This window comes from Carassius carassius, chromosome 33 (genome assembly GCF_963082965.1).
Source record: "Carassius carassius chromosome 33, fCarCar2.1, whole genome shotgun sequence".
In the NCBI taxonomy this organism is placed as follows: domain Eukaryota; kingdom Metazoa; phylum Chordata; class Actinopteri; order Cypriniformes; family Cyprinidae; genus Carassius; species Carassius carassius.
The window spans coordinates 24,363,016-24,374,533 of NC_081787.1; the positions used below are offsets into that span (position 1 = coordinate 24,363,016).

Here is an 11,518-nt window from a genome sequence, read left to right on the forward strand (position 1 = left end):
ATGGCTGAAGTTTGCCCATGTCGGCACTAAATTTTGCAGTATCAACAGTGGAAAAGTCAGTCTTCTTGTATTTGCAGATTAATTTTGTTTCCGTTTATTTAAGTACAATTATATGTGTTGTCGGCAGTCTTTCCTAGCACAATATCAAACATCTTTCATCTATATGGTGTCCTTAAGTATATATATATATAAAAATTGTTGTGATGCAAAGCTGAATTTTCAGCATCATTACTCCAGCCTTCAGTGTCACATGTAACATCCAGTCTATTACATGATCATTTAGAAATAATTCTAATATTCTGATTTATTATGGGTGATGGAAACAGTTCTGTTGTCTAATATATTTGATGAATAAAAGGTTAAAAAGAACGTCTTGGTTACGTACGTAACCCTCGTTCCCTGATAGAGGGAACGGAGACGTTATGTCGAACGACACATACCCATATACAGATAGGGAACTGCATTTATTCAAAATAAAAAAAGAACATTCTAATAATATATATTCTAATAATATATTTTCTTTTTACCATCACTTTTTATCAATTTAACACATCCTTGCTGAATAAAAGTATTGATTTTATTTAAAAAAAAAGAAAAAAAAACACTGACCCCAAATTACTGACCAGTAGTGTATATTGTTATTACTAAATATTTATATATATATTTATAATTTTTACTTTTTATTCATCAAAGTATCCTAAAAAAGTATCACATGTTCTGAAAAAATATTAAGCAGCAGAACTGTTTCCAACTTTGATAATCATCATATTAGAATAATTTCTAAAGGATCATGTTATAATGATCCTAAAAATTAAGCTTTGCATCACAGAAATAAATGATAATTTAAAGTACAATAAATTTAAAAACAATTATTTTAAATTGTAATAATATTTCACAATATTACACTTTTTTCTGTATTTTTGATCAAATAAATGCAGGCTTGATGAGCAGAAGAAACTTCTTTCAAAAACATTAAAAATAGTAATGCTTCCAAACTTTTGGTCTGTACTGTATATATATATATAAAATAAATAATAAAGTAACTCAGTACAGGAGCAATCACCGTAGTCCCAGGCAATATATGTATAATGCTATATTTTGTCTGGAAGTTTTTTGAAATATCAGAATATATGTATTGGTCAAAGTAACTATCAATCCTCATTTATGTATAGAGGGAGAGAGAGAGAAAGAGACAATATCTACCCCTATGTAAAATAAACACAGGCCCTGTGTGTAGAAACAGTTTGATATTTACTAAGGGGGTGGAGAGAAACGTCAAAAAGTCAAAGTGATAACCGGTGAAAGGCTGACCTTTCGTTTACGATACATTTATTGTATAAGGAAAAATTGCTAGAGTTTCGAATTGCCAAGCTGCCCTCCTCCACAGAGATAGAGGAGATTACCTGAGGAGATAAACTGCTTCACCCAGCTGCCCAGGCAGCCACACTCAATAACATATTTATGGATACAATCAATTTGTATTTGTTTATTGCAACTTAATTAAGTATATTAATGAATATATTAATTTATATTAATGAAAAACTTGAATTAGAGTCGTCAATTGTCAGGCCTGGCAAACTATAACCAGCACAAACAAAACCTCTCATGTGGTTGTCTTCCTCTTTCCAGTCAGATTTTTTGAGAAGCATATTAAGCCACAGTGGCTCACAAATGAAATTGACAGCTGAGTAAATCTGACTCAGAGTCGTGGGAGAACTCATTCAGCAGAGCACCACGTAGCAGCATCACTTCCTAAATTCCTAAAGGCTCTGGTCATGATAAACATGTACCAAGCTCCCACTAAGCAGCATATTGCAGGGTTGCTGTCTGTCTGCTGGCCGGCTCAAGTTTTTCTTTCTCTAGTAGTTGTACCTATAGGCGGATGTGTCAATGTATTTCAATCCAGGCCGAAGCTTATCGAAATGCACACCATTTCCTGTCTTAATATGTGATTTAGTTTTAGCCAAATTTCAAATTATTTAATCTGTTTCCTGAAAATGCTAATCTGCAAAATGCTCAGAGGTGCTCAGAACTGTCTGAAGCATGAATTATTAAATTTGAATACCATTAATAATAATCTTATATATATATAGTGACACTGAAGACTGATTCTGAAAATGCAGGTTTGCATCACAGCAATTGTCACATTTTATCATAAATTTATTATTATATATATATATATATATATATATACACACACACACACACACACACAAGTAAAAGCATTAAAAACTCTCACTGGCCCAATTTGTTTAATTATTCTAAAGACAAACACAGTTTGAAATGTTTAATCAATCTTGCACAAACCTTATGGAGTGTGTGTCTTACATTTGGACAACCGTGTGTGTGTGCCAATAAAACAGAGTTCAGACAAGCAAATTCAATTTTTGTCTTTATTTTATACAATAAATTCACGTCTGAAGCGACAGCTTCTAGCGCACAGAAGATCACATGACCTCATGTATCATTTTCAGCTATTTACCAGGCTTTACCATATTGAAGGACCACGGTCGAAAAATATGCACAATTGCAGTGTTCTTTGTTTTTGTTTTTTTGGTCCAAGCACAGTAGGCCACAATGTGACTGCTTCTGCTATCTCTGTGGTTAGTAGAAACCTTGCAATATTTGAGGAGGCACAAGACTCAATTGAAACAGATGAGACACAGCGGATCTCTTGTTGCCAACTGTGGAGTATACATTAGTATCCCCTGCTGCCTCCTATTCATCTCCGACTATACATCTTTATATATATTTATAACCATCTTTTATTTATAATCATGTTTTTCACTCATTCTTTTTCCGTTAAAGATGGTAAAGCCCTTATAAAATACCATAAATCTATTATTTTCATTTCTATCTAGAAACCCTTGCCACTCAAACACGTTCAGCTTTCCTAATGAATGTGAGCGTCTTCCATGCCTGAAGGCTTAGTACCCTTTCAGACTACATGAAAGATAAACAGCTTTAATCATCGCATATGTACATATGTTGATAGTTCAAAGACATTTTTGCCACTAGACTCCAAAGTTCTTCGTGGTAATCCCGGGTAGACATTCCCCCAGCCACACTCATTCATTTCAGGCGACGTTCCACAGTGTCATCTCTTCTATCAAATTACCCTATTTCAACAGACTGCCTGTCAATCAGCTTGTTTGCCAGCTGGAGGGATGTACTTTATTAGATTGCTGTATGATTGACGGGAACGAGGAGCAAGGGTTAAAAAAAAAAACCTGTAAAACATGTGGAATGAAGGCGACATTCTCTGTTTTGCCTATTGGGAGGAGAGGCTACATACAGAAATAACCAAAATCAGAAGAACGTGTGCTTTGGAATCTTGCCATTGCTCTTTTCTTTTTTTTTTTTTTAACTTCTTCACCCACTGTGTTTTTTACATGCAATTGTAAAAACAACCAGAGGAATGACGATGCAGTACCGGCATCCTTTACATATATTGCATCCCAATACTCACTTTCTGAAAAGTTGAAACTAAGTAATTACTCTCTGTAAAACATTGCATGATTTTATATCATATATGTATATATATATATATATATATATATATATATATATATATATATATATATATATATATATATATATATATACAGTGAGTGAACAAAACAAAATGAAAAAGTAAATATATTGTCTAATTATGTCAGAAGAATATTATTTCCAGAAGTAAATAAGGCAAGAACAGTTATAACAATTAAATAACTGAACGATTGTTTGTTCCCACTCTTGTTAGGCAGTAAGTTTATGGCGAAAAAAATAAATAAATAAATAAAAATAAAAACACTCTACACATATTGAGCACTGACATTAAATGTGGATTAAATTAAGGCATATTCAACCGAAAGTGACAAAACTGTGTATAAAACAAACAAAACCTATGTTTTTTTTTGTTTTTTTTTCATCACCACTATTGGTATTTTTTTCTTCTTGTTGATAGTTAAAAATAGGGAGTTGTTTAACATATCAAAGATGGAAACTTGAGAGCGGCAGACACAAAAACCAGAACAACCCCCATATTCACAGAGCAAAGGCTGTCACTTCACACTAAACACCCAGACTGAAAGTGTTTACCCCATGCCTTGGTATAAACAGAAATGTACAAAATTTGAACAAGTGCGACATTTCTGCCCAGCTCATAACTGAGTGAAGCCCCTGGGGGCTCTTTGCTGTTTTACCTCTTATTGAGCCGGGAACTTCTTGTGATTTCTGGCTCTCTATAACAATAAGCTTCAATAATTTTCCAGAATAGTAGAAGGTGCAAACCATCACTTTTACTTTTCTTTCACGTTGATCCAACAGATGTTAAGGCTGAATATAAGGCTGTTATATAAGGCCGAAATTAGCTCTGTGTTCAACAATTTGAATTTTAAAACATTGGTTTTAAAGTAACACACACACACACACACACACACACAATGTCATTAACTTTATAATCTCTCTGAAGCGTGTTTGGGGCAAGTTTTCACAATAGTTTCTTTTTCTTTTCTTTTTATAATAGACACATATGTCTTGTCTTTAAAACATATATATTTATAATGGCTTTTCTGCACATGCACAAAAACTACATACACAATAGCAATCTGTTGTTTTGGATGTCAGAAACTATCATTTATAATGTAATAACATTTGAAAGTATACAACCACTTTCCTTATCTGATATTTATTAAAAATATACTTGTCCTTGTTTTAGTTAAATTACTTAATCATTAGTGTGTTCACATAACCTCAACATACATTATGCATTTTAGTTGGTATAATATATATATATATATATATATATATATATATATATATATATATATATATATATATATATATATATATAAAGAAAAGAAAGATATAAAGAAAACTATTCAACTGGATCTGACAGAAATCAGTTTCTACAACAAACGGTTCAGCAAATCTAAACAGAAAGAAAGAAAGAAAGAAAGAAAGAAAGAAAGAAAGACTTAATTCAATTCATTTTGAGCTAAATCTCACTTATTTCTGCCAGATGAGGGCGCCGTGTTTAATCTCATTTTTATTTTTATTTTTATTTTCTTGGTTCAACATTAACCCACTGCAGATCCATGTGGACACAACAGAGCTTCATCTGTGTCCGCTATTTTCCTATTATTTTTTTCCTATCTTTATAATCTAAAGGTTTAATCATAACTGCTCCAAATTGCGGATCATACACGGCATAACGTCAATTTAACACACGCATGAACACAACTCAATGTTCAGGTTATTGGAAAGACATAAGAAATCTAAATAAATACATAGCCTACATAAAACGGCACACATATTGTCTATCAAGAAAGAATCAGCATCCCTGGCGAAATTTCAAACTATCAAGATGTATTGCTGTTTGTGCAACAGATTATTAAGATCATGTGTGTGACTTTGCCGCAGTTTCTGAATGCGGTGCCGTGTAGCCACGCAATCTTAGAATGTAAAATAAAGAATATAAAGAATCCCACGCGTTAAATCCTGCGAGCCGGGCGCGTACAAACTGGCCTTGATCCAATTAAAGATTAGGCGTCAACATTTCAAGAGATCTCTCAACGAAAAACACATGATAAAGAGAGTTCTGCAATGGTCATTACTGAGTGTTTCAGAGATATTTGAAGTTAAATGCTGTTCTTCAGTATGTTCGACCTGTCAATCGCCCTCCCTTCTCTTGCTCTCTCTCTATCTCTCTAACACACTCACGCACGCGGGCGAGTAATCTAAATATTGTAAATAAATAAATAAATCAAATACATGATGCTGTCAGGAAATCTGTTACGCGCGCACGAACTGCCTGGGATCCAACTAAAGATTGCGCGTCCCAATTTCCAGAAATCCCTCAACGAAAGACACTGGCAGAGCGCGTTGTATGTTCACTAATGAGAGTTTAAGAGGTGTCTGAAGTTGAATTTTGTTACTTAATATTTTCGCCCTGTTAACCCTCCCCCCCCCTCTCTCTCTCTCTCTCTCTCTCTCTCTCTCGCTCTCTCTGCATCACTGCATTTTCTCTCCTCCGGCTTCACCGTGTGGGAAGCTCAATGCAGCAGCAAAACCAACATCCTTAGAAGAGGACGAGGTGGAATAGTTGGTTTGTAATACTGGTCTCATTATTCGAACGAGGACTGCACCAACAATGCTTATTTTGATGATGTGGTGCAGGTTGGCATCTCTTTTTCGAGCGTGTTTTACTCATCTGAATTATTAATTTCCTCGTCGGTCTGACATCAGAGCGCCTAGTTTCTTTTTCTTTTATCTCGCAACTTGCATTTTTTCCAAGAAACGACAGGAATTAACTGGAGTTGATTTCCGATTTTTGGGAATCGGGTTGAGTCGCTACGCGCGATGGATTGTTGCGATAAATTGATTAAGGTTTTTTTTTTTTTTTTTTCTGAACTGTTGAGCGAACTGTTCGTTCAAATTGCGTAACAGATGTTCAGTTCCTTTTACGGAAGAATGTTGGACCTGTTTTGCATCCAATTTCACCACTTGCTATTTTATCATTTTAATTTGGGTTTTGAAACTAATTCTTTTATCAGTGCAAATACGCTGCGTCGTGTTTGAGATGCCTCAAAAAAGCTCAGTAACCTTGGGACTTTATGACAGAATATATGCTTTGTACAACCTGAGTTTGACGAGAGAGGCTGAGACTGAAATCTGAACCTGAGTGAATGGGGATAGTCCCTCTCTTGGCGCTCTCAATGTCCGGTGTTATCTGAAAAGGAGGAAATATGAACATTGCCGGTGAGTGTTGAATTCTTATCCTATATATATATATATATATATATATATATATATATATATATATATATATATATATGTGTGTGTGTGTGTGTGTGTGTGTGTGTGTGTGTGTGTGTGTTCAGTTATTTGCTGGCAAAGCTTGAGAAACCAGATCATAATCTTTTTGTACTGTATTTTAAATAACGTCTTTGTGAAGGTGATGATACTGTCTTCTGTATGCGATGGAAGATACTTTTTCCCCCCATTTTAGATTCACTGAAACACAAGAAATACGCTGATGCATACATTCATTGTGGTGCTAGTCACAATACCTCAGCGTATTAAAAATCTATATATTTTTATTTACATATAATAGTTATTATAATAATAATAATTATTATAATAATAATAATAATAATAATAATAATAATAATTATTATTATTATTATTGTATGTAATTGTGGTGCTGGTAAATAAAGATACATTTATTTTCAGTGTAAGCTCAGATATTAAGTTTGAATTCAAAAGGGCACATTGTGTGTGCAGAGGGCTTTTTAAACACCCCTGCTGTAAGATCTTGGCATTAGCTGTGTGACTCAATGGGAAACAGGCATGTGTTTTGATTGTTTGTTTGTCGTCCCCCCCAAGGTTACTAAATGGTTTACTGGGGCAATTTGTAAAAGGCAAAATGCTACTGCTTGTTCTGTTGGCATTTTCCATATCGGGAACATTTTGTGACTTGGATTCGGACCTCAGAGCTGAAACCTGCAGCGCATGCTCCTGCATGTCCATCGAGAACGTCCTCTATGTGAACTGTGAGAAAATAACTGTGTACAGACCTACACAGCTGCAGCCACCAGTGTCCAGCCTCTACCATTTAAATTTCCAGAACAACCTTTTGTACATCCTTTATCCCAACTCTTTTGTGAATTTCACACACGCAGTCTCACTCCAGCTGGGGAACAACAAACTCCAGAACATTGAGGGAGGGGCCTTTGTGGGGCTTAGTGCATTGAAACAGTTGCACTTAAATAACAATGAGTTAAAAGAGCTCCGTGCTGACACATTCCGAGGGATCGAGAACTTGGAATACCTCCAGGCTGACTACAATTTAATCAAGTTCATTGAGAAAGGAGCCTTCAACAAATTACATAAACTCAAGGTTCTTATTTTAAATGACAATCTGATTCAAAGCCTACCTGAGAACATTTTCCGATTTGCCTCCCTTACTCACTTGGACATAAGAGGAAATAGGATACAGAAGCTTCCTTATCTTGGAGTTCTGGAGCACATCGGGCGGATAGTGGAATTGCAGTTGGATGACAACCCCTGGAATTGCACTTGTGATTTGTTGCCTTTGAAAGCCTGGTTGGAGAATATGCCCTATAACATTTTCATTGGAGAGGCTATTTGTGAGACCCCTAGTGACCTGTATGGAAGACTCTTAAAGGAGACTAATAAGCAGGAGCTGTGCCCCATGGGGACAGGCAGTGACTTTGATGTACGGATGCCCCCCTCCCAGCCTGAGGGTGGGCTAACCATGTCTAACGTGGCACCTTCAACCATTGCACCTTTAGTGACCAAAGCACCCAAAACTACCAATCCCTCCAAAATAAATGTCAATGGGATTGTCGCTGTTAACCCAGCTGTTAAAAATGGCCAAATTGTGTCCTATCAAACACGAATGCCTCCCCTCTCCTGCCCCCACCCCTGCACATGCAAAGCTCACCCTTCTGACTTTGGCATAAATGTCAGCTGCCAAGAAAGAAACATTCAGAGTCTAGCAGATCTTGTCCCTAAACCACCAAATGCCAAGAAATTGCACCTTAGTGGTAATTACATCAGAGATATCCATCCCACTGACTTCCAAGGGTTTGAAGGTTTAGATTTATTACATTTGGGCAGCAATCAAATATCCACCGTCCAAAAAGGTGTTTTCGCAAATCTTACCAACCTCCGTAGGCTATACCTAAATGGAAATCATCTGGAGCAGCTGCACCCTGAAATGTTTCTTGGGCTCAGTAACCTACAATATCTCTATTTGGAGTATAATGCCATAAAGGAGGTGCTAGCAGGGACATTTGACTCTATGCCAAATTTGCAGCTCTTGTACATGAATAACAATGTGCTCAGAAGTCTGCCTGCTTACATCTTTGCAGGCGTTTCTCTTGCCAGATTGAATCTAAAGAACAACCACTTCATGACTCTGCCTGTGAGTGGCGTCCTAGACCAGCTAAAATCTCTTACTCAGATAGACCTGGATGGGAACCCTTGGGAATGCTCCTGTGATTTAGTGGCTTTGAAACTCTGGCTCGAAAAGCTGAACGAAGGGGTCGCTGCCAAAGGTATCAAGTGTGTGTCTCCAGTGCAATTCTCCAACATTGAGCTGAGAGAGCTGAAAAATGAGATCATGTGCCCTAAGCTCATAGCCAGGCCTCCTTTAATCCTGACCAGCGCCACCCCTGTCCTCACATCACTGTCACCTGCTGGAGTTGGCAAGGCACCCCCAGGTGGTCCTGTGCCCTTGTCTATTATGATATTAAGTATACTGGTAGTTCTGATCCTCACTGTCTTTGTGGCCTTCTGCCTGCTGGTCTTTGTGTTGAGACGCAACAAAAAGCCAGCTGGAAGACAGGAGGGACTTGGCAACCAGGAGTGCGGCTCCATGCCTCTCCAGATCAGGAGGCACAATCACAAATCTAACAAGAAGGATGAACTGGGTGGAGAGACCTTCATCTCGCAGACCATCGAGTACATGAACAAAGCTCACACTTGTGGAATTAGAGACTCAGAGTTGGACTTCAAATTTGAAGATTCAGAAAGACAGAAAATGATGTTACGCAACAGTGCCGACAAAGACAAGGACTCTCTATCCTTGGACTCCAGGAACAGATTAAGCACTATTGACGAGCTGGACGAGTTCTTACCGCGACGAGACAGCATATTCCTCCCCAACTACTTGCAGAACAAAAAGGATTTCAACAGTATAGGGGTGAGTGGCTTTGAGATCCATTTCCCTGAGAAACCACATGACAAAAAAATGAAAAAATCATTGATAGGGGGCAACCACAGTAAGATAGTGATTGAGCAGCATAAAAGTGATTATTATGAACTAAAGGCAAAAATGGGGACCCCAGACTATCTTCAAGTACTAGAGGAACAGACAGCCCTCAGTAAATTCTAGAACATCTTCTTCAACTGCCCTGTAATGACAAAAGTGCCTTAAGACAAATCTAAATCACCAATGGAATACCGGAAACATTTCATTACACAAAATGTAACTCCCTTAGAATTGTTGGCTTTGTTAAAATTACAAAAAATGTCACATTAGTCAGTATCCATAAAACATAGTTTTAGTTTGCTGCTTTTGATTAAGAATTCCATCAAATTCCACTGAACTTTGTTTTTTCCAAATTGGGTCATGAAACTGTGTTGAGTGTACTTCATATTGACCCTTCTTCATTGTGTTTGGTTGGAAGTATTTTTAGGCATCTTGGGATGACAAAATCTAATGGAGTGGAAGAAATGGAAGTTGGCAAATGCTTGAAAGTGGTGGAATGCCCCTGACTCCCCTCTCTTGGATTATATTTTGCGACTTTTGGGGACTTGAATCTCTTGGATTTGATTATATGTGAATGTACTGACAGCCAACATCCGTACATTTTGGATTATTCCAATTACCTGTAAAGAGCCATTTGATATTGTTCTACTGAAATGTGATCCTTCTTGAAGTGTTTGGTTAAGGCACATGACAGAACATTCATGAACTCAAGAGAAACTAAACAGCTGCTTGCCATGTAAGCGTATATGGATTTATTTTTTAAGTCAACATTATTTGTATTTGTGGGGCAGTTGTGTAAATTACAACAGTCGACAATTTAATTCAACAGGCTCATCAAGAAAAACAGTGGATTCAAGAAACATTAAAAAAAAAATGCAAAAACATTGACGACCACTGTCACCTGTCAATTTGTAGTTTGACTTCATATTTAATTTATTTTTCTATGCAGAATTATTTAAAGACTATTGGTACTATTTAACAATTTCAAGGGACATTTTGAATGCTATAAGTGATACAGGCTTTTAGTTTGAGCTCTGAATTTAAAATTATCTTCTGAATACATTCTGAATTCTGCTGGTGGCTGACTGACAGAGGCATACAGATGACGGTGATGATGTCATTTTCACTGTCACGTTGCACGAGGTGAGGCCTCCTAGCATATCAAGTCTAACAGTTTGCTTATTCTTATATCCCAGAGCAAAAGGTTTCTTATTAACAATATGCAACCAAATAAGTGTGCATTAACGTGATATGATTCTGGACAGAGCAAACGCATTGTGGGAATTACTAATTGAGCGTAATTTATACATGTGGAGAGGACTGTGTTTTATTGACAGAACTGTGAGACTTAACTCACCATATGAAAAGGCTGCAGATTTAAATCATATCACTTTTCATGTGCAATATTATTATGCTCAATCATGTTAGCTTGAAATCTTTGATTTCTGTTCAAATTATTTTTTTTTAAGAAAAGGCTTAATTTCATTCAGTCTTTATTTAAAATATTAAATGAATGATTGTTTAAAATAGAATGTACCATGAGAGATAAAATAAATAAAATGAGGAATCTGTATATTGGTTAACTTCATTGTGCAATCCTGTTGAGGTCAAGGTATTAAAATCCAATGTAATTTGCTTTGTCTTTTCTTTCTTTATGCTTTTTTATCCCTTTTTTCTGTTTCTGTTTACAGAAGTGTTATCATGTTTTGTTGATTGTTAAAGTTGCTTTACAAA

General features: G+C 36.4%; 1 protein-coding gene across 2 annotated transcripts; it reads left to right on the forward strand.

The window, feature by feature from the left end:
- The first annotated feature begins 6,388 nt into the window (after positions 1 to 6,388).
- Positions 6,389 to 11,235, forward strand: LOC132114006 (SLIT and NTRK-like protein 4). Of its 2 annotated transcripts, XM_059522115.1 has the most exons (3): positions 6,389 to 6,744; positions 7,372 to 9,715; positions 10,203 to 11,235. In XM_059522115.1, the coding sequence occupies exons 2-3, from the start codon at positions 7,412 to 7,414 to the stop codon at positions 10,209 to 10,211; spliced, it is 2,313 nt and encodes a 770-aa protein (XP_059378098.1). In that variant the 5' UTR covers positions 6,389 to 6,744; positions 7,372 to 7,411; the 3' UTR covers positions 10,212 to 11,235. The 2 variants fall into 2 exon arrangements, with proteins under 2 accessions (XP_059378098.1, XP_059378097.1); XM_059522114.1 differs by having other exon boundaries at positions 7,372 to 11,235.
- Positions 11,236 to 11,518: the final 283 nt, after the last annotated feature.

Bases quoted from the DNA above. Each gene is read 5' to 3' on its own strand.
- LOC132114006 (XM_059522114.1), top strand. From the start codon at position 7,412: ATGCTACTGCTTGTTCTGTTGGCATTTTCCATATCGGGAACATTTTGT.